This window comes from Thamnophis sirtalis, unplaced genomic scaffold (assembly GCF_051295495.1).
Source record: "Thamnophis sirtalis isolate CommonGarterSnake01/CBP01778 unplaced genomic scaffold, rThaSir2_p1.2 scaffold_2, whole genome shotgun sequence".
Lineage (NCBI taxonomy): Eukaryota > Metazoa > Chordata > Lepidosauria > Squamata > Natricidae > Thamnophis > Thamnophis sirtalis.
In genome coordinates this window covers 33,465,311-33,487,737 of record NW_028261382.1, presented here as the reverse complement: position 1 = coordinate 33,487,737, position 22,427 = coordinate 33,465,311, and the positions used below count along the sequence as shown (strand labels likewise).

The 22,427-nt window shown below is 44.5% G+C and overlaps 3 protein-coding genes and 1 non-coding gene across 4 annotated transcripts in view; 2 read left to right on the top strand and 2 right to left on the bottom strand.

The window, feature by feature from the left end:
* The first annotated feature begins 365 nt into the window (after positions 1–365).
* STPG3 (sperm-tail PG-rich repeat containing 3) lies at positions 366–8,211 on the top strand. The gene is given in 8 exon segments (XM_087704693.1): positions 366–695; positions 697–741; positions 1,562–1,614; positions 3,687–3,824; positions 5,465–5,553; positions 6,654–6,765; positions 7,088–7,213; positions 8,051–8,211. Coding segments are annotated over 8 exon segments (750 nt in total). The 5' UTR covers positions 366–642; the 3' UTR covers positions 8,185–8,211.
* A 1,292-nt stretch (positions 8,212–9,503) lies between these two features.
* On the bottom strand, positions 9,504–15,922 carry RPL12 (ribosomal protein L12). Its single transcript, XM_087704695.1, has 7 exons — positions 15,755–15,922; positions 15,120–15,193; positions 13,286–13,384; positions 12,514–12,595; positions 11,505–11,591; positions 10,164–10,276; positions 9,504–9,712 (listed from the first exon to the last, which is right to left on the bottom strand). Exons 1-7 carry the CDS (start codon positions 15,789–15,791, stop codon positions 9,707–9,709), a joined length of 498 nt encoding a protein of 165 aa, XP_087560821.1. The 5' UTR covers positions 15,792–15,922; the 3' UTR covers positions 9,504–9,706.
* On the bottom strand, positions 11,710–11,840 carry LOC148048583 (small nucleolar RNA SNORA65). The gene has a single exon (XR_015695709.1). It is a non-coding gene; the product is annotated as a small nucleolar RNA SNORA65 (small nucleolar RNA).
* A 492-nt stretch (positions 15,923–16,414) lies between the features above and the next one.
* Positions 16,415–22,427, top strand: part of LRSAM1 (leucine rich repeat and sterile alpha motif containing 1) — a 39,471-nt gene continuing 33,458 nt past the window's right edge. Inside the window, 3 exon segments of the mRNA XM_087704694.1 lie at positions 16,415–16,635; positions 19,678–19,819; positions 22,014–22,070. Coding sequence (XP_087560820.1) covers positions 19,730–19,819; positions 22,014–22,070 — 147 coding nt within the window. The 5' untranslated portion in view covers positions 16,415–16,635; positions 19,678–19,729.

Genomic DNA, 22,427 nt, shown 5'->3' with positions numbered 1-22,427 from the left:
ATTTACTTCTAGGCATTAACATATTCGTGCTTCAAAACGGGTGACATTTCCATTGCTAACCAAGGTGGTTGTTAAATGACCAACTTTTTTTGACCTGGTTCTTAAATGAATCACTGCAGTGTACCATGCGGTCATTAAGAATAATGGAGCGAGCTCCCATGTCTTGTCCCATCTTCTGCCAACCTAGCAGTTCGAAAGTAGGTAAAAAATGCAAGTAGAAAAACAGGAACCACCTTTGGTGGGAAGGGAACAGCGTTCCATGCGCCTTCGGCATTGAGTCATGCTGGCCACATGACCATGGAGACGTCTTCGGACAGCGCTGGCTCTTCGGCTTTGAAACGGAGGTGAGCAGCGCCCCCTAGAGTCGGGAATGGCTAGCACAGATGTGCGAGGGGAACCTTTACCGTTACCTATAGACTACGGCTTGTATATGAACGAATGGGAGAATCCCAAACTCTCCTCCATGATCCAGCCTCCTCTCCAGAATCCCTGAGAGATACCACCTTGCCACAGCCAACTGACAGGTGACCAATGGCCACTCTCCGGCCAAACGGAATCTCGGACGTGAGAACCCACTGATGTCACATATCTGCAATTCCAGGTGTCCGAGTATGGTGCAGTCTACATCCCTGAGCCTTAGAAATGGAATCTCGAAAGAAACATATCAAGTTTATGGCTCAGAAATACTTGGACAGCAGCCAGAAAAAGACATCTCAAACATCACCGGATTGTAAAAGGCAGGTACAATCTTTCTCACCAAACAGGAAGATCTACCTATATCCCTAGGGACGCGATGGCTCAGTGGCTAAGATGCCGAGCTTGGTCAGAAAGGTCAGCAGTTCAGCGGTTCGAATCCCAAGCACCGCGTAACGGAGTGAGCTCCCGTGACTTGTCCCAGCTTCCGCCAACCCAGCAGTTCAAAAGCACATCAAAAATGCAAGTAGAAAAATAGGCACCACCTTTGGGTGGGAAAGGAACAGCATTCCATGCGCCTTTGGCATTGAGTCATGCCGGCCACATGACCACAGAGACGTCTTCAGACAGCGCTGGCTCTCCGGCTTTGATACGGGGATGAGCACTGGACCTCTAGAGTCGGGAATGACTAGCACAGTTGTACAAGGGGAACCTTTACCTTATCTATATCTAGAGGTGGGTTCCTACCGGCACTCCATTACGTGGCGCTAGGGATTCGAACCGCCGAACTGCTGACCTTTCTGATCCACCAGCTCAGCGTCTTAGCCACTGAGCCGCCGCGTCTCTAAATTCTGTACAAGACAGCTTATTTTATTTAATGCAATAAAAGCTAAGGAAGAACCTCAGTGGTTTCCTCGATTCAGATTTTTTTTAAAACAGATGGGTGAACTCCATTTTTTGTAGGTTTTCCCAGAGTTTTTGTGGGTGACACACTGATTTTTCACACATCCCGGTCCTTGTCAGATTTTTCCCAACTTTTTTTTAATTATTATTTTTGATTGAGGAGGACTAGCGTCCAACTAGCCAATTGCAGAGGAATGCATGGGGTGAATTCTGGTGGTTTGGTTTCCAGGGCTCATCGAGGCAGAGAAACGAGTGGGACCCCCTTATTCCCGGACATTTACGGCGGAAAGAAAAACAGTAAGTGCAAGAACCCTTCAGCACCAATGGCTCCAGGTTACCTTTTTATGTAGTCCTTGTGACTTCCTTAGTGATGAAGCTGCACAGCGGTGTGGTGACTTGAGACACGTAGCAGTAATTGAATTGAATTGAATTTATTTCATTTATATGCTGCCCTTTTCCCTGAAGGGGACTCAGGGCGGCTTACAATCCAAGTCAAGGGAAGGGGTACAAATAAAAAAATAAAAAGACGAACAAAACAATACACAGTTTAAAAAGCACACAACAACCATACCATTCGAGGGAGGGGGCAAAGGCTCTTTAGCCCCAGGCCTGTCGGAACAGCCAGGTTTTAAGGGCTTTGCGGAAGGCCTGGAGGGTGGTGAGGGTTCGAATCTCCACGGGGAGTTCGTTCCAGAGGGTCGGAGCAGCCACAGAGAAGGCTCTCCTCCGGGTAGTCGCCAGTCGACACTGACCGGCGGATGGAATTCGGAGGAGGCCTAGTCTGTGGGATCTGATCGGTCTATTGGAGGTAATTGGCAGCAGGCAGTCTCTCAAGTACCCAGGTCCAATACCATGAAGGGCTTTATAAGTGACGACTAGCGCCTTGAAGCGTATCCGAAGACCGATAGGCAGCCAGTGCAGCTCACAGAGGATAGGTGTTACGTGGGTGAACCGAGGTGCACCCACAATCGCTCGCACGGCTGCATTCTGGACAAGCTGAAGTCTCCGGATGCTCTTCAAGGGCTGCCCCATGTAGAGCATGTTGCAGTAGTCCAGTCTAGAGGTCACAAGGGCACGAGGCTTATGTGATCGTGAGGCTTATGGGAGCTGTTTTCTAATTCAAGATGATTACACGGCTACAGACAAAACACCAGCGTGAGAAATTTATTCTTTTTCATGTTTTGATAGTGTTCAGTGCCGTCCTTTGCCAGCCCAAAGATCAATCTACCTACTTTAAAGCAAGTTTTTAAAATAGAATTATCTGGGAGATGCTTAAAACAAGCCTCCAAGGTAAGGAAACACGACACGTGGTGTCCTCTGGATAGATCTTCATGGATCTCAGGGGTCAAATTCATACATATCCAGTCCAGTTCAAGCACAGATGATGGCTGAATAGAATATAGAGCCAGTATGATCAAGTGGTTTAAGGCACCATGCTAGAATTTGGCGAACTGTGAATTCTAGGGTTCCACCACAAAACCGTGTTCGACTAAAGGGCGCTCGACGAAACCACGTAGCTGACATCATCACAGCGCGACAACAGCGTGGAGAAAAAAGCATGCTGTAAACGCTAAACCTAAAATTAACACCTAAACCTAACCCCCCTAAACCTAATCCTAAACCTAACCCTAAACCTAACCCTTAACCTAACCCTTAACCTAACGCTAAACCTAATCCTAACCCTTAACCTAACCCTAAACCTAACCCTAACCCTTAACCTAACCCTAAACCTAACCCTAACCCTAACCCTTAACCTAACCCTAAACCTAACCCTTACCTTAACTTGAATCGGCTTGCTTTAAAAGCGCTATTTAAAGCACCCTTCTTTCTCCGCGCTTGCTGTTGTCGCCCTGTTGATGACGTCAGCGACGTGGTTTAATCGGGCGCGCTTTAGTCGAGCGCGGTTTTGTCGTGCCACGGAATTCTAGTTCTACCTTGTTCATGAAAGCTGATTAGGTGCCTTCGGGCCAATCACCAGGCGATAGTGAGTTCTGGTCCTGCCACAGGTGTGAAATCTGCCTGGGTGACTTAAGGGCAGTTCTCTCTCTCATCCCAACCCATCTTACAGGATGATTATTGGTAGGAAAACAGGAAATGGCATTAGATATGTTCGCAGCCTTAAATTATTTATTAAAAAATTCATAAAGGCCGGATAAAAATAAAATAAATAAACCTCACTGGTGTTTCTCGCCCCCTCAGTCTTGTGAAACAGAAGATGAGCCAAGAGATAAAGAAGAGGCTGCAAGTGATTGCCAAAACTGGCTTCCTTAGCCTCATTCTCCCTCTTAACTCTTCTAAAACTCTGCTTTGTTTGAAAATCGTCCGTCTTAATTAAGACCGCTAACTTAACTTTTTGTTCCTTTGCTTAGAAGAAAACACCCAAGGTCGGTTGCAATTCGTGCTGAATACGGACAGTCCAGGTCCAGCAGCTTACTCCCCTCCCACCATGGCCTGCAGAGAAACCATCGCCCCATCCTACACGTTTGGGTGGAAGACCCCTCCTCGAGGTATTGGGGGATTGCAGGGACCACCAAGTAGTGCTTTGATCTGGGACCATTGATGAATTCCATCTGGCAGACAGGCAACCACCTGCCAACCCTCCAGAAGGCAGGCTTAAGCTACAGTAGGATCTTGACAAACTTGAACATTGAGCACTAGCTAACAAAACGAAATTCAAGGGTGAAAAGTCAGGTTCTACATTTAGGCAAGAAAATCCAAAATGCACAGGTACAGCATAGGTGTTACCTTGCTCAATAGTAGCAACCCTGAGAGGGATCTTGGAGTCCTAGTGGACAACCATTTAAATAGGAGCCAGCCGTGTGCAGCAGCTGCCAAAAAACCCAACACAGTTCTAGGCTGCATCAACAGAGGGATAGAATCAAGATCACCTGAAGGGTTAATACCACTTTATAAGGTCTTGGTAAGGCCACACTTGGAATACGGCATCTAGTTTTGGTCGCCACGGTGTAGAAAAGATGTGCAGACTCTAGAAAGAGTGCAGAGAAGAGCAACAAAGATGATTAGGGGACTGGAGGCTAAAACAGATGAAGAACAGTTGCAGGAACTGGGAATGTCTAGTTTAATGAAATGAAGGACTAAGGGAGACATGATATCTCAGGGGATGCCACAAAGAAGAGGGAGTCAAGCTATTCTCCAAAGCAGCTGAGGGCAGGACAAGAAGCAATGGGTGGAAACTAATCAAGGAGAGAAGCAACCTGGAACGGAGGAGGAATTTCCTGACAGAACAATTAATCAGTGGGACAACTTCCCTCCAGAAATTGTGAATGCCCCAACACTGGACGTTTTTTAAGATGTTGGATAACCATTTGTCTGAAATGGCATAAAGTTACCTGTCTAGGCAGTGGGTTGGACTAGAAGACCTCCAAGATCCTTTCCAACTCTGTTATTAGCAATAGCAATAGCAGTTAGACTTATATACTGCTTCATAGGGCTTTCAGCCCTCTCTAAGCGGTTTACAGTCAGCATATTGCCCCCAACAACAATCCAGGTCCTTATTTATTCTAAATAAGATGAAGGCCCTTCTAAGACCAACCAACGGAGGGCAGAATTAGAATTCCCAACCTCAAATTTTATTCTTTCTCTTTTGCCCATCTCATTTGGCGAAAGGTTTAACGTTAGGTTGTAGGAAAAAAGAGTAGGCAGAGATGAGGGTGGAGTTAAGCCTGTTATCAGGCTAGAATCCTTATGTTGCCACAAATGGTCCAACTCCTTTTGAATTCTGTTAACCCTTACGTGGGGGCAAATTTTAGGGGTGAACTTTTAGAGTTGACCAGATTCTGGTAAATAGGTTTGCACCACTTTGGGAGAACCGGTTGTTTATCTTTCCGAACCATTTGGCGAACTGGTTTTTGGAAGAAATCATTAGGGCAGAGAACCGGTTGTTAAAATTATTCGAATCCCACCACTGGTTTGAACATATCTTCTATATGCCGTAACTTAACGGAGGGGGTCTCCGGTCTTTTTGGTTGAGCCAACCCGGAGCCACATTGTGTGAACACGGTAGTTACATGGTTGGTCTCCTTCCTGTCCATCAACTGCAAGGTTGAATTATGAGAAATTCTCAAGCAAGACTTGTCAAGTTTTTTTTAAGTGTTCTCGCGCCACAACTGTGTGTTATTTTCACTAGAAGGCGGAGGGCGCCGCGCCTGGCAAAAGTCTTGGTACATGAGCAAGAATCCTTTCTGGAGGAAAGTGGACTTCAGCACCGAAACCAACGTACGTGTGGCTTACAACGCAAGATCCTCTAGAAGCTCCTTCAGATGTGAGGCATAGAATAGCAATAGCAGTTAGACTTATATACCGCTTCATAGGGCTTTCAGCCCTCTCTAAGCGGTTTACAGAGTCAGCATATCGCCCCCCCCCCTCCACAGTCTGGGTCCTCATTTCACCCACCTCGGAAGGATGGAAGGCTGAGTCAACCTTGAGCCGGTGAGATTTGAACCGCCGAACTGCAGATAACAGTCAGCTGAAGTGGCCTGCAGTACTGCACTCTACCCATTGCGCCACCTAGAAGCCCACCATGGGCAGGCATCAGTAAACTTAAGACAGTTCAGTGGATCTGCTATAATTAAGAGGTCACCAACTGGTGGTCGGCAAGAAAACGTTGGTGGTCCGTAGAATTTTTTTTATATGGCACTAAATCCGGGGTCCTCAAACTACGGCCCCTGGGACGGATACGTGCAATGAACGCTTGTGTTGCTGCAGTCTCCCCCTTTGGGGTCTTTTTGTGGGGGTTGGAAGGGGGGCAGAAATTCTGACTTGGGGGGCTTTGGGCGAAGGCTGGAGGGAAGAGCCGCCAGTGGCGAAGAGCCGGAGGGCCTCGTTCCAGTGGGACTGCATCACGGCCTGGAACTGTCTGACCATCTCAGCCCGCTGAGCCTCCAAGCGCCGGTACCTGGCCTTGCACTCCCGCAGGTCTTCCCTCTGCTTGGAAAGCCTATGCTCCTAGTCCTCAGTGAGGTGCTTCTGCTGAGCCTTCTCCTTGGTCAGATCCAATTCGAGTGTTTTGCCAACTCTCCTGGCAGATGCTTAGCTCCAGCAACTGCTTCCTGTTGGGGCCCCAAGGAGCCCGGGCAAGGAGTGGCTGGGTGGGGATGGGTAAGTAGAAGTTGGCAACGCCCCTTGACATGAGTGACATCAAGTTGGCCACACCTACCATCACATGACCATCTAGCCACACCCACCCAGTCAGTCATTAGGCAGATTGTATTCATGGCCCGCGGGATTTAAAATTATAAATTTAGTGGCCTGTGAGGTCCAAAAGATTGGTGGCCCCTGGTCTAAGTTCACCTCTCTGCTTTTTTCCACCCCTCCAGTGGCCTTCTCCTTCCCAATATGGTCAACTCTTAGGAACCAACCTTGGCAACTTGTCACACACCCCAAACTTCACCTTCGGCCAGAGGGGCGAGTACTGCTTGATTAACAAAGGTGAGATGGTCCCAAGAAACATTCCCTGGGGGGGACAGGAAGGCATTCTTGTTCTCCCTAAGCCCCCAGGGGACCCAGGAGGTTGAGGAACATCTGGAGAACTTGAGCAAGCAGCTCAACAGGACTTTGGCTGATCTTGGACAGGCTTGTTTTAGATTTGGGAGATAGGGAATCCCAAAGGTAAATATTTATTAAAATAAATGTGTTTGAATGCAAGTGGGTAACGAAACGTCTCCCACCTTGGAGAACACCAAGGACTCCACCGCGCAACCCTGAGCCACAAATCTTCTTCTCGAAGGTGATGTCCATTTTCTCCCTGCAGGCACGGTAGATGACCCTGGACCCAATCAATATAACATTGACCGTGCTTACACGCTTGTGCTTCACCGATCACCCTCCATCATCATCAACCCTGCCCCGTTCACTCTGTACAGATGGATCCCAAAAGGTGAGGAACATCAAGAGAATCAGGCTGCCTTTGGTGAAGATTCTCCGTCATCCAGGTCAGAGTTATATCCCCCCAAAAAATAATGGTCACAAAAGCCAATAACCATCAAGGTTCTATCTTAAGCCCAATTGACTGCAAATAAAACACAATATTCATTCCACCTCCTGTCAGAACCAATCATTCCCCACCATCAACTAATCTCAATTATCAATAACTGTCCTTCCCATCTCCCACACCACTGAACTCATGAAGCTTCCAGGATAGGAAGCAAAACTTCTCCCTCCTCCAAAAATCAGTCCAGTTGGCCTTTTCAAAAGCAAAAACCACTTTTGATAAAGAGAATCAGAATCCATTCCTTTCAATTGTAGGAATAAAGCAAGCTTTTTTCTGGAAGACCATAGCTTCCCCCAAGGGGAACGCCACAAAAACAGTAGGGCCGATGGGCTCGTAGCAAGCCTTTAAGATAAACTACGATCCTCACAGCTCCAGACCCGGGGTACCATTTTCATGCCTCTTAAACTGTCTCCCTGAAAATAAGACCTCCCTGGATAATAAGCCCAATTGCGCTTTTGAACACAGGCGCTAAAAGAAGCCATTGGCCAAAAATAAGACCGCCCCAAAAATACCGCCACGAAATAACCATGCTCGCTGCCTCCTGCACCTCAAAAATAATAAGACCGCCCCGAAAATAAGGCCAAGTGCTTATTTCGGGGGAGGGGGGTTCAAAAGAAAATAAGACCCTGTCTTATTTTTAGGGAAATACAGCAGCTTCAGAGCGAAATCCAGAGATGGAGAGACATCAAATGACCTCCTGCCCCCATCTTTTCTTCTTTACAGAGGTGACTCCAGGTCCAGGGGCTTACAACGTCGACAAAGGGTACAACGCTCGTCTGCCCAGGTGCCCCAGCTTCTACATCCAAGGGGTCAGGCGACCCAAGAAGCACGAAACGGGCCCGTTTTCAACGCTGTGAAGCTAGCGACAACAACGGAATTAGTCTGGGCTCCTTTTCTCCTCCTTTGTAACATTCAGTGGGCTGCTTGCGGTTAATACAGGCTTGCAAAAAAAAAAAAAGACATAAAAACAGACCCTCTCCTCTTTATAAGGCTTCTGGGGCATTAGGCTGAGTTATATTAGCAAGGGAGAAATAAAGAATATCAGTCTATGAAAAAGTATGAGGACAAAACTCACTAGTAGTCCATTGGAAACAATGTTTGTGGAATAGAAAAGTAAGTCATTTGACAATTTTACACTTACAAACTTTCACCCAAAACATTTGTCACATCACATTTCTTGACTAGCACATCTGTTAGTCGTTCCTGACTCTAGGGGGTGGTGCTCATCCACGTTTCAAAGCCGAAGAGCGAGCACTGTCCGAAAACGTCTCCGTGGTCATGTGGCCGGCATGATTAAACACTGAAGGTGCACGGAACGCTGTTCTCTTCCCACCAAAGGTGGTTGCTATTTTTCTACTTGCATTTTTATGTGCTTTCGAATGGCTAGGATGGCAGAAACTGGGACAAGTCAAAGCTCACTGTTAAGTGGCGCTAGAAATTCGAACTGCCAATCTTTCTGATCGACAAGCTCAATGTCTTAGCCACTGTGTCCTTGATCTTACCTTCATTAAAAAAAAAACAGGTCAATGGAGAAGTGAAAAACCCTTTTGTTTGTACACAAGCATTTTAATTAAATCAGATTTGTATGCTGTAGGCGATGCTGCCGCTAGGAAGTCAGAACAATTATTGACTTTTTTGCTTATTTTTTTAGTTATATAATGGAAAATAAAATCTTTGGCTGTAACTCAGTTGGGAGATTTTGATGTATCGAGTTGAAAATTAAATCCCTGACAATATTTGTTTGGTCATAAATATATTCCTCAACTTATGACCACAATTTGTTGGTGAGAGAAATATTTAAGTGCATTTTTGCCCAATTGAATGGCCTTTCTTGCCGTAGCTGTTTGGTGAATCACCGCAGTTGTTGAGTTAGTAACAGGGTTAAGTGAATCTTACCCACTGACGCTGTGAGGTCATGAGATCACATGACTAGCATCCTGTAATTGTCATAACAACGAACCAGTTGCCAAAGCATCCAAATTTTGATTATGTGACCGCAGGGATGTTTCGATGGTTGTTAAGCATGAAAAACGGATGTCACTTTTTTCCCAGTGCTGTCGTAACTTTGAAAACTCACTCAATGAACTGTTGTTAAGTGGAGGAATTACCTGTCGAGAATTTAGCCACAAAGCAAACCTGGTGTAATTGGTTTTAAAATAAGGAGTTGACAAAGAGCTGGAGTTAAACTAGGTGCAATTTTTATTTTTGAAATGAGTACACAAAACTTTTTCCACATTTTAAGGGGCTGTGATGGGATCACGCCCTAAGAAGCCGAAGTGGCAAGTTGGTGAAGGTAAGATTTCATGGCAGCAGCCAAACTAACTACTTTTGTTACCGAACGATAGAAATACAGTTGCATGCAGCCCATTCCATTGGCGCTTAGCTCTGTTGGAGAAGGAAAGGAAATAAAAAGCAACTCAAGATTATTATTCACGGATAGCCCCCCCTCTCTCTCTCCTGCAACCACCCTGAGCAGGGAAGGAATGTTCTATTGGCAGGTGTTAAGATTCTTTTCTTTATTAATTTCTTTTTATCCCACCTTTAACTGAAGGCAGCCAAAATACATAAAATTCTACCTTCCTCCATTTCCCCCCCACAACAACAATCCAGTGAGGTGGGCTGGGCTGAGAAAAGAGCGATTGGCTTTTGTGCCCAACTCACCATCTCCTGGTGATTGGCTGGAATTCCCCCAGCCATTTTTCACGACTAAAGTTGGAGGCTAGAACTCACTGTTTTCCTGGTTTCTAGGCCAACACCTTAAATCACAACCCCCAAAGCTTGCAGTTTAAATTAGCTTCCGATCGATCGATCGATTTGCAGGAAGGCAAATACTCACCGCTGGGCACTCAATTGCCCCACTATTGATGTCATCAATAATGTCGTGGGGGTGTCTACCGTCAACACTGCAGCCAACCGACTGAGCGGTTCCCAGGATCTCCTTAATAGTTCCTGCAAAAGGGCCAAGAACATCTGAATATCCATGGGTGCCTACCTGCTGTGTATGACGCACCACACACACTTTACACACTCTCATCCAAAACATACAAAGGCCGAAGACATTCAAAAGTCACCCTAGTTCAGGGGTCGGCAAAGCTAAACACTCAAAGAACCATTTGGACCAGTTTCCCACAGAAAACACCAGGAGCCACAAAGGTCCTAACCGGAAGCCCCCTGTTCAATTCTGGAGCTGACCGGAAGTTCGGTTCCCCCACCATAGAGTCTCCTCCTAGCGCGGCATCCTTTTTCCTCTACCTGTCATAACCAAAAGCCCTATCAATTGTGGAGACAACTGGAAAACCCTCCCCTTGCCATAGAGTCTTCTCCTGGCGCACTGTGCTTCTCCCTCCCCCCCCCCCGGAAGCTCCTCTCAAAATTGTGGCGCTGACCTGTGACGGAGCCGCAGCAGAGAGAGGAAAAAGCCAGCTAACTGACCCTAACCCAGGTCACCAACTGGTGGTCCACAGAAAATTTGCATTTTTTATATTGCACTAAATCAGGGGTCCTCAAACTACAGCCCCTGGGACGGATACATGCAATGAATGTTGGTGTTGCTGCAGTCTCCCCCTTCGGGGTCTTTTTGTGCAGGTTGGAGGGGGGGGGGGGAGATATTCCGACGGGGTCTGCTTCAGCCTCCTGGTGTAGGGCGAAGGGAACTAATTGTCTCCTGCAAACTCCCCTCCCCTTTTGCTCCTCTGTAATTTCCTCTAAGAGGGGCCATTCATCGTCCCCTTGTGGCCTTGCTCTCAAGTCGACCCCTGTTCCTTAGCTGTTCCCTTTGTCTGGCCACTCAGCATGCGCACTCTGGGAACAGGCTCCAGCTGTTCTTCTGCCTCACTGATCTCCAACTCTGAAGGCAGCTGATAACTGTCAGAGGGCCCTGGCCCCCTCTCTGCCTCTGACACAGAGCCCTCATCAGAGCCTTCCCCAGACTCCAGGACTGGCCCGGCTTCCTCCCCATTGTCCGAATCTGCTATCCCTGCTGGCGGGCCACAATACCCTGGAGGCTTTTAAAGAAGAGACTGGACAGCCGCTTGTCTCAAAATGGTATAAGGTCTCCTTCTTGAGCAGGGGGCTGGACTGGAAGACCTCCAAGGCCTAGCCTATTCTAAGTTCCCAACTGTCATCTGCTGAGAACAAGACGCTTCTGCCTTCATTGGAGAAGTGATCCCAATGTTACCTGAGAGCTCCCGAGCCAACGAACGGTGTCTCATCTGCCGGGCGATGTTGACGATCTCATCGAAGGGGACACTGCCATTGTGTTTAACTGTTAGGGGGGAGGAAAGGAAAAAAACAAAAAAAACAGGAGCCCAGTTGGATTTTTGCAAGGACACAGAGACGATCACCACATCTTCCAGAACAACATTGCACGCTCGCGATTCTGCTTATGTTCCCAGTCTTCGGCACAGAATTACCCACGGAGAGAATAGCTCTGTTTCCTTGAAAGGGGTTTTTCTCTCAGCTCACCACTGGAATGCGCAAGCCACGGCTGAAAGTAGGCAAGCGCAGTGGCGGGTGGCTGGCGGGGAAAACATCACCGCTGTGTCCTCACCCCTAAAACCTGGGCACACGCCAAGAAGGGTGTGTGTGTGTGTGTGTCCTTTTCCAACCCCAATTAACAGGCTTCCAAATGCAGGTAGCCTTTGACTTATGACTGAGCAATTGAGCCTAACATTCCTGGTGCTAAAGTGAGAAAGTTGAGTTTTGCCCCTTTTTACCTTTCTGGCCGCAATTGTTACGTGAATCTCTGCCATTGTTAAATTGTGAACGGGGTTGGGAAGTCAAAGCCATTGACTTTGCTTGTCCGAAGGTCATAAAAAGGGATGGCGTAACTGTCTTAAATATGACTCGGTTGTCAATTTAGATCACACCGCCATGCAGATGATACGATGGCCATGGGAAAAACTGTTGCCGGTCATTTTTTTCAGGGTTGTAGCTTTGGACAGTCACTAAAGTAACTGTTTAATTTGAGGATTATCTGTATTACCAGAGGTGACAATTATGAAAGTAATTTTAAACATGGGCTTTCCAAGCTGCCTTGCATCACAACCTCCTATACATATTTGGCTGACTTTCATACAATCTTCAAGCCTTGCCTCTTTCCCAGAGTTAGGCCAAGTCTGCAGCTGAGCAGTCTTACGGAAATCAGGAAATGTAAATTTTCTTAAATCAAATAAGCAGACACTCACTGTTCTTCTGCTTCTTGCGATCACGCGGAGGCTCCTTCAGAGCTTTGATAATCAGGGCAGAGGCTGATGGGACCACCTCAATCTACAGGAGGGGGGGGCAAACAGCCAAATTGTGAGATTGGAAGGAGAATCGGCTTTCTGCTCTAAACAATCTGATCCAGCTCATTATAGGCCAACAGACGACTTAAAAGTCTCTGTGGCTTTTAATTGAGCCATAATGCAATCTGAAGTCGGCTTCAAATGTTGGGTGAACTCAACCCAGTGTGATTTACTCAACAAAACATGCACGAGCCCTATTTTACAAATCTTTGTGTGCCGGGCCTCTGACTTAGCACACCACTTGTGAAATGCCTGAACCATTTACTAGGCGACAGTAAGATGACAGGCCTGTTACAAGGGTGCTGTAACAATAAGCAGGGTGAAAACCTAGATAAATCCAACAGATCCCAAATGCAGCTATTCTGGTTACTATTTCCCAAGCTTCAAAATGCACCCCCCCCAAAAAAAAAACCCCTTTTACACCCTGATTTATCAGGGCAATTTATTATTTGGGTCCAGGATTCCCAAAGGGTTTGTATTCTACTCAAGGTGCAGTCTTAAGTGAACTTCCCACAGAGCAAATTTTGAGTGGTACTCATTTTACCGACCTCGGAAGGATGATAGGCTGAGTCAACCTTGCCGGGATTTGCAGCTCACGGCGGCAGCTCAGCCAGTCCCTATGAAGACTCGGCAAATTAACCAGAGAGCCATCCCTTTGTGGCGTTGTTTGTACCTGGGCTTGCCTGTTCTGAATCGTCAGCTTCACAGTGATCCTCAGTCCTTTCCAGTCGCCGGTGGCCTTGGCAATGTCATCTCCCACCTTCTTTGGAGACTGAAAAAAGGCAGAAGCAGAATTTTTTTAAGCATAGATTTTAATAATTAGCTAATATACACCAAGAGTTTTGTTTCAGAGATTCTGGCCCGGAAATGGGACGCACGATTGACTAATCAAACTGGTAACTGTCCAGTTGTTTAAATTTAGTAGTCTCTGCAAGTCAATCAACGCCAAATATTAGCCCAGAGGACGTGAATTCAGCACAACTCTAGGTGTGATTCGAATGGCCCACACCCAAGGATGGGCGAAGACGATTTTGTAGACTTAAGAATCAGATTATAAATCTCCCAACCCACTATTTCTGGAAGGGGATAAATTCACCCACTGTTTGAAGTTACAACTGCCAAAACATCTTAGGGAGATATTTACGTGAGTGAGATTCGAACAGCTAGACAAAATGGCCAGATATGGGAGATTCCATTCTATACCCTACAATGAGCATCTCTGCGATAGAAAGCCTGGCTCCCATCCTATTTGATTGTTGCTTGTAGAAGGGGGTGAGAGACAGCTATCTTGGTCTATAGACCAAACAAAGGACCCATTGTGATCCCCATATCAAAACAACTTACTTTATGTGAGTCTAGAACCTGAAAATAACAGTTAACACAACAGTCCTTAAACAAAATGGTTAGGCTGAGATCTGCGTAGGAGGGACTGATTGAGGTAGATTGTAAGGGTGGCACCAAAATAATTTTACATAATTTTATCCTATTTTACATATTTATGTATTAAATTATATTGCATTTCATCCTATAACTATTTTATTTTACCTTACTTGTCAGAACCGCAAGCCATCTTTTCTTTTGGGGGTGGTTTTTTTTTTGGAACCCTAACCTTACTTTAATTTTTTTGTATAGGATTTGTGTTTGAACCATGTGCTTTTGTAGGAAGTTATCACACAGCCCTCTCCCAGAAAAATGAAATATCCTAGGAAATATTGAAAAGGCAGAATATTTCTCTGGATGTGAAAAGGAAGACACATGTTTTAAAAGACAGAATAGCTCCCTGTAGCTTCCTGTCCATCCCCACTTTGTCAATGGGCCATTAAGAAGGCCAAGCTAGTCCACTTTACATAATAAAGAGTTCTCTCCTTCAGCTCCAGGGGGATGGGATTAAGGCAGGATAATATTGGCCCTTTACCCAACTCACCACATGGCATCTGAGAACTCAACCAAACCTGGATTCAAAACACAGCCTAGAGAGTTGCCCCTGCATGGACCCATGGGAATCTGACAACCAATCAGAATACAAGCTCAAGATCAAAGGCCAGAGAGGGCATAAAACCAGGGACTCAGCCTCCCTTCTCTTTTTCTTCACCAACTTTGAAGCATGTGATCACCTTTTCTGTTCAGGACTCAAGCCATGTGGTCCTGTCCACCATTAAAACCATATTTTCAAGCAGCCTCCATGTCTCCAGTGTCTTTTTCCCCACTTGGAGCCGAACCCAGGAGGATATTTCTTCCAACACTGATGCAGCCTATAGGCTAATCAATAAAACAATAATCTAATCTAACCCACTACAGGTTAATCAACATGGAAAATTGATTGTAGCAGCTTTTAAACAGTTCACACATAATTTATAAGCCTCCTAAGGCTGGCTAATTCTTCCAAATTAAGTCAAAACGGGCTACTTTTTGCTTCCTTAAAAAAAATAAAAGGTGGTCCAGAAAGAGATTTTCTATGATTAAATTCCCCCGAGGCAAAAGCTCTAATTCAGAAAATCAAGACATACCAAGCCCAAGGGTCCAATTTTGGGAGCCAGAGCAGAAGTGGCCCCCACTTCACCTCCGGTGCATCTCAGGAACACTGCAAGAAAAATAAAGACAATATAATAAGGATCAATGACAACTGTTAAAATTAATCCCAGTGGCACGGAGTTCCCCAGGCAGGTTTTCTTGCCAAAAATAGGCAGCCTTCCCGCAATAAGTTGTTTTGCAATCGAGAGGGAAACACAACTGCGACTGCGCACTGAAATTTGTGCCAAGGCTAGAAAATGGAGGAATTTTTTCAAAACGCGTCAGTAGATGGCAGTTAATTAATATTAAAAAACCCTTTTTACCACCCTGCAAACCCTTTTTATTTCGTTAAATTTATATGCCGCCCATCTTAATTATTGCATCATCTGAACAAATTAATGAAATAATTAAATAACCCCCAAATAATTGGGTTCAATAGGAAAGGGGACGAAACAACAGGAATTATTGGAAAAAAAATCAGGCAAAATACTGAAATCAATTAAAATCAACAGAAATACAAGATAGACACGCATGGAAGCGTTCACACGTTCCTGGTCCTGCAGGAAGTTTTAACGGAAAAAACGGTTCTAAATGGCGCCTAAGAGAAGAACCAGGCAGGCTCCATACCCACCGACTTTGATCTCGTTGGGGTCGAACTTGGGCGGCATGGTGGCGACGATAACCTCAGGCCAACGTCCGACTCAGATGGCGCCGGATTCGCAAACCGACAACAAAGCTCCGCAACGAAAATTAGAAAGGCCTCGAAATGGCGACTCCACGGACTATAAGCAGCCAAGGTCTCGCGAGATCGGGGCCAACGGCCGTCTTGACAACGGAGGGGCGCGCGACTCCTCCTTCGAGAACGCCAGTTCCGCAGAACTCTCGCGAGACTTGCCGCTCTCCGCCGCCATGTCTGCTAAGGGCACCGGGCAAAGAAGCGAAACCTTTTGAAAGGGCCGCGTTTCCCTGGCGGGCCCGAGAAGGCTCAGAGCCGGGGAGGATGGCGGCTTCCCGTGCCGAACCGTATGGAGGAAGCGGGGAAAAGAAAAGGGCCTAGGTTTTTTTTATTTTTAATGTCGCGGATGAGCGGAGGCGGTAAGTACAGAACGCGGGGAGGGACAATCCTGGCGAGGTGGGCGGGGCTTGGCTCCTCCTTTCCCTTCAAGCCCTGGGCGTGTGGATCCAAGGAAGGGGGCGTGGCCGCTCCTTAGCTGTGCCCCCTCCTCCTGTTTCTGGGCGTGGCCAAGCCAGCTGGTCTTGCATTTCCTGCATTTTGATATATTTAGTTTATTTCTTCCCAAAATCAGATCAGTGCAGTTGCTTTGGCTTCTGATTGCCTCCCTCCCTACCCAGGCCCTCCGTTCTGCCCCTTCCACAGCCCTCTCAACCAGCCTTCCTCCTGCTGGCATGACAAGCAAGAAATCCAGCTTCACCTATTGAGTGTCTGCCTGGATCCTTGGCACTCCAAGTGACTTTTTACATTCAGTCCGATGCCATGGGGCTTCCTGGCAGGTAAGAAAAGGGAGAGGGGAGGCAGCAGTTTAATTTATTTACTTTTTTGTTTAGTTTAGTTTGTCAAACATGTAAAAGATCATTGTTGCTTGTGTCCTTACGATTTTATACTGGCGCTGATTGTTTCTTCATTGCTTATTTGTACCCTATGACTATGATTAAGTGTTGTACTTTTGTGTCGAATGTATCTTTTCTTTTATGTACACTGAGAGCTTCTGCACCAAAGACAAATTCCTTGTGCGTCCAATTACACTTGGCCAATAAATAATTCTATTCTATGCTATGCTATTCTCTATTCTCTATTCTCTTTCTATTCTATTATTTCTATTTCTATTATTTCTATATTTCTATTCTGTTCGACTCTATTTCCTATTCTATTCCATTCCATTCTATTCTCTATTCATTCCATATTCTATTCTATTCTATTCCATTCTATTTTTCTTTTCCATGCCATTCCATTCTATTCTCTATACATTCTCTATTCTATTCTATTCTATATTTCTACTCTATTCTCTATTCATTCCATATTCTATTCTACTCTAGTCCCTAGTCTATTCTATTCTATTACAGGTATAAATATAAACATAATGCTCAACTCCCAGTAATTCTCGGCAGTATAAAGCATTTTAGTAAAGACAGAAGCTTGTTTACAAATACTAGACACATCTTTAATGGCCAAGGTCCAGCCAATGTCAACATTCCAACTGATTGTATTGTTCACTTGTTTCCCTTAAAGGCACTGTTAATTGTTGCTTCTAAATAACACGTGACAGATTCCGTCACCCTTTCATAGGCCTGTTTCCGAGCTATTAAAAGATTTCTTTGTATGTTGCGACAACTCTGGACTTGTAGTCTGTGAAAGGAATATACTTTGGTTTCCCCCCAAATAACTGGAACCCAGGAAATTTCAGATTCACCAAAAATGCCTATATGAAAGGAGAGCTTTTGGTGTTCTTCCTAGTTCACTCTTTGAGTCGATAAAACCCTCTGAATTTCTATTCTATTCTACAATAATCTATTTAATTTTTTTAAACTTTTGTATTATGTGTTTCTTTTAATGTTGTACGCCGCCCTGAGTCCTTGGGAGAAGGGTGGCATATAAATCTAATAAACCTAAACCTAAACTTGAATGTCAAATGGAATTCTTCCCTTTGGATAAATGCAGTAGTTGGGAAGTCTTGCCTTTCTTTTTATTATTATTTTTTTAAAGGGATCGTAACTATAGCTATATATAGGCCATTGAACACCAACACAACCGACGAGGACATTTGTATTCCCCCGTGCCATCACTGCTAAAAACTAATTCCCACAACATTGTCAAACTATCTCATCTTTCCTATTTCCTTATCCTCTATAATTTTTTTTATCTCACAATTTACATTGTTTTGTTTAGTATCCTAGTATGAGTTATACTTATTGCTTATTTAGCATCCTATGATTATCATTTATGATTATGACGAATGCATTTTTGGGATGATTATGATTGTGATTTATCACTTGTTGTTTGTGTGTACGGGGAGAGCTTATGCACCAGAGGCAAATTCCTTGTGTATTCAATCACACTTGGCCAATAGGGAATTCTATTCTAACATTAAAAACAACACTTGTTAACAGTGATATATTCAAATCCTCCGGGATTGGGCTGCCTATAAAATTAATAAATGAAATGAAATAATGTGGGGCTTCAAATATGCACTGGCTATTAATCACTTGGTAAGCTGTAGCCTTTTATCACATGTATATACGTATCATTTCTTCCCCCCCTCACCAAAAATGCATTTGTGCCAGTTGTGGGTTTCAAAAAATTTTCGAACCTACTCTGTGGGTGTGGCTTCCTATATGGGAGTGGCTTACCGGCCATGTGACCTGGTGGGGGTGGCTTGCCGGCCATGTGTTTTCTTTCTTTCTTTCTTTCTTTCTTTCTTTCTTTCTTTCTCTCTCTCTCTCTCTCTCTCTCTCTCCCTCTCTCTTTCCTTCCTTTTGTCTCTGTCCCTTTTTCCTTTTTTCCTTTCATCTCTCTCTCACTTTTTCTTTCTTTTTTTTTATACGTTTTTATTTTAAACACTTCAACAAAAACAAACACATGACTTAAGACAACATAGGAACAAGAAGTTCCATCATATATCATACAGCAGTTCCGTATTGGTTTCTTTGCAGTTAGTGTTTTCCCTTTCTATACCTTTCTATCTTACATTCATGGTCTCTTTATTCTTTATCCATTTTTATGTACAATTCTATATTTATTTATACTTTATACTTAGCTATTTATAACCAAATATTGTTTACCTATAATGTGCTATATATTCTTACAATCATTTATTTTCTTACATACAATTCTCTCTCTCTCTTTCCTTCCTTTTGTCTCTCTGTCCCTATTTCCTTTTTTTCTTTCATCTCTCTCACACTTTTTCTTTCTTTTTTTCTTTATTTCTTTCTTTCTCTTTCTCTGTGTGAGTCTGTCTGTCTGTCTGTGTGTGTGTGTGTGTGTGTGTGTGTGTGTGTGTGTGTGTGTGTGTCAGTGGTGGGTTTCAAAAAATTTTGGAACCTCTTCTATAAGTGTGGCCTACTTTCCGGGTCCACTGGTAGAACCTCTTCTAACCGGTTCAGTAGATTTGACGAACCGGTTCCACCGAATAGGTGCAAAATGGTAGGAACCCACCTCTGATTTGTGCATTAGCAATAATAATGCAAATGTGTGGGTTTATTCCTGAAACTATTAATTTTCACAGGTCTGATAATAATGGGCTTTCTGATTATTTCCCATCCCATCTTAAATTAAAATTTGACAAACAAACCTATTGGTAAGGGGGAAAGGCTGTTTTTCTCCATTCTGGGAGCTATTATAGGGGGAGGGAGCCAGGGAATTCCCACCCACCCCCTCCCCCAAAAACTACACCCTCGGGTGTTGTAAAAGGTGTCAAAGACAGGTTGTCAAGATGACGAAGGTGGTGTTGGTTTCCTGGGGTGTGGTAGGCAGAACCTGCAGAGCAGGCCAATCTGTGGGTGACTTGATCTGGGACGTAACATCTTCCTGTTTCTCAGGTCCTGATCACTGTCCTGGTTGCGGCAGCCTTTCTTTGCTGGACTGGGATAAATGGAGACAGGAGGCAAGATGTTGCTTTTCTTTCGGAAAAGGAAGGCGAGCAGCGAAGCCCGGAAACGGCTGGAATACCAAATGTGTCTTGTAAGTCATGGGAAGACTATATATACCATATTTCTCGGAGTATAAGACGCACCAAGGTTTTGAAGATGCAATTTTTTTAAAAAAAGTAGGTAGGTAGATAGAGGGATAGAGAGAGAGAGAGAGAAATAGAGAGAGAGAAATACAATAGGTAGGGAGGGAGGGAGAGAAAGAAATAAAGAGAGATAGAGAGAAATACAGTAGGTAAGAAGAGAGAGAGATAGGTTGATAGGTAGAGGGATAGAGAGAGAAATACAGTAGGTAGTTAGGGAGGGAGAGAGAGTAGGTAGGTAGATAGAGGGATAAAGAGAGAGAAAGAGAAATATATAGAGAGAAATACAATAGGTAGGGAGAGAGAGAGAGAAATAAAGAGAGAGAAATTCAGTAGGTAGTTAGGGAGGGAGAGAGAGTAGGTAGGTAGAGGGATAGAGAGAGAGAGAAAGAGAAATAGAGAGAAATACAGTAGGGAGGGAGGGAGGGAAAGAGAGTAGGTATGGAGATAAAGGGATAGAGAGAGAGAAAGAGAAATATATAGAGAGAGAAATACAGTAGGTAGGTAGGGAGAGAGAGAACTAGAGAGAGAAATACTGTAGGTAGGAAGAGAGAGAGAGAGTAGGTAGGTTGGTAGGTAGAGGGATAGAGACAGAATTACAGTAGGGAGAGAGAGTAGGTAGGTAGATAGAGGGATAAAGAGAGAGAAAGAGAAATATATAGAGAGAAATACAATAGGTAGGTAGGGAGAGAGAGAGAGAAATAAAGAGAGAGAAATTCAGTAGGTAGTTAGGGAGGGAGGGAGAATAGGTAGGTAGAGGGATAGAGAGAGAGAGAAAGAAATAGAGAGAAATACAGTAGGTAGGGAGGGAGGGAAAGAGTAGGTATGGAGATAAAGGGATAGAGAGAGAGAAAGAGAAATATATATAGAGAGAAATACAGTAGGTAGGTAGGGAGAGAGAGAACTAGAAATACTGTAGGTAGGAAGAGAGAGAGAGAGTAGGTAGGTTGGTAGGTAGAGGGATAGAGACAGAATTACAGTAGGGAGAGAGAGTAGGTAGGTAGATAGAGGGATAAAGAGAGAGAAAGAGAAATATATAGAGAGAAATACAATAGGTAGGTAGGGAGAGAGAGAGAGAAATAAAGAGAGAAATTCAGTAGGTAGTTAGGGAGGGAGGGAGAATAGGTAGGTAGAGGGATAGAGAGAGAGAGAAAGAAATAGAGAGAAATACAGTAGGTAGGGAGGGAGGGAAAGAGTAGGTATGGAGATAAAGGGATAGAGAGAGAGAAAGAGAAATATATAGAGAGAGAAATACAGTAGGTAGGTAGGGAGAGAGAGAACTAGAGAGAGAAATACTGTAGGTAGGAAGAGAGAGAGAGAGTAGGTAGGTTGGTAGGTAGAGGGATAGAGACAGAATTACAGTAGGGAGAGAGAGTAGGTAGGTAGATAGAGGGATAAAGGGAGAGAAAGAGAAATATATAGAGAGAAATACAATAGGTAGGTAGGGAGAGAGAGAGAGAAATAAAGAGAGAGAAATTCAGTAGGTAGTTAGGGAGGGAGGGAGAATAGGTAGGTAGAGGGATAGAGAGAGAGAAAGAAATAGAGAGAAATACAGTAGGTAGGGAGGGAGGGAAAGAGAGTAGGTATGGAGATAAAGGGATAGAGAGAGAGAAAGAGAAATATATATAGAGAGAAATACAGTAGGTAGGTAGGGAGAGAGAGAGAGAGTAGGTAGGTTGGTAGGTAGAGGGATAGAGACAGAATTACAGTAGGGAGAGAGAGAGAGTAGGTAGGTAGATAGAGGGATAGAGAGAGAGAGAAAGAGAAATACAGTATGTAGGTAGAGAGAGGGAGAGAGTAGGTAGGTAGGTAGATGTTTCCAAGTGTATTTATCCATGTGCTGGAGAAGGAAATCGCTGACAATCTGCAGCACCTAAGACTTTGTTTCTGCTGGCACGGTACTTGATCAATCTAATTCTCATCAATCACTCTAACTAAAGAGCTTTCCGAAAGGGGGGGGGGGAAGTTTCGGCACTCTGCAAACTTCCCAAAAACGGCCCATTTTTGCTCTCAGGTTGCCTTAATGCTGACCCTGACTCCCACGCCTCCTCCTCTTCCTCCTCTGATTTGGTTGTGATGGCGGCCGACAGGCCACAACACTCTGATTTTGCAGCCAGTAAAACTCATCTGCCCGTTTTTCAACAGGCCAAAGAAGTCGGAGCAGATGATATCCTCGATGTCTCCAAGTGTGAACTTTCTGAGGTAAATTCTCTCCATTTCTGGTTCCTGGTGGGTTAGTTGCCTGAATGCTGGCGGCTCTTAGGAGGGGAGCTTTGCAAGTCATACTTTGGAAGGCTTCATTATCCTCATTCTTTTTCAGTTGAGTCTGATTTTATAATAGAATAGAATAGGAATAGGAATAGAATAAAATAGAATAGGAATAGAATAGGAATAGAATAAGAATAGAATAGGAATAGAATAGAATAGGAATAGAATAGAATAGGAATGGAATAGAATAGGAATAGAATAGGAATATAATAGAATAGGAATAAAATAGAATATGAATAGAATAGAATAGGAATAGGACTAGAATAGGACTAGGATTAGGAATAGGATTAG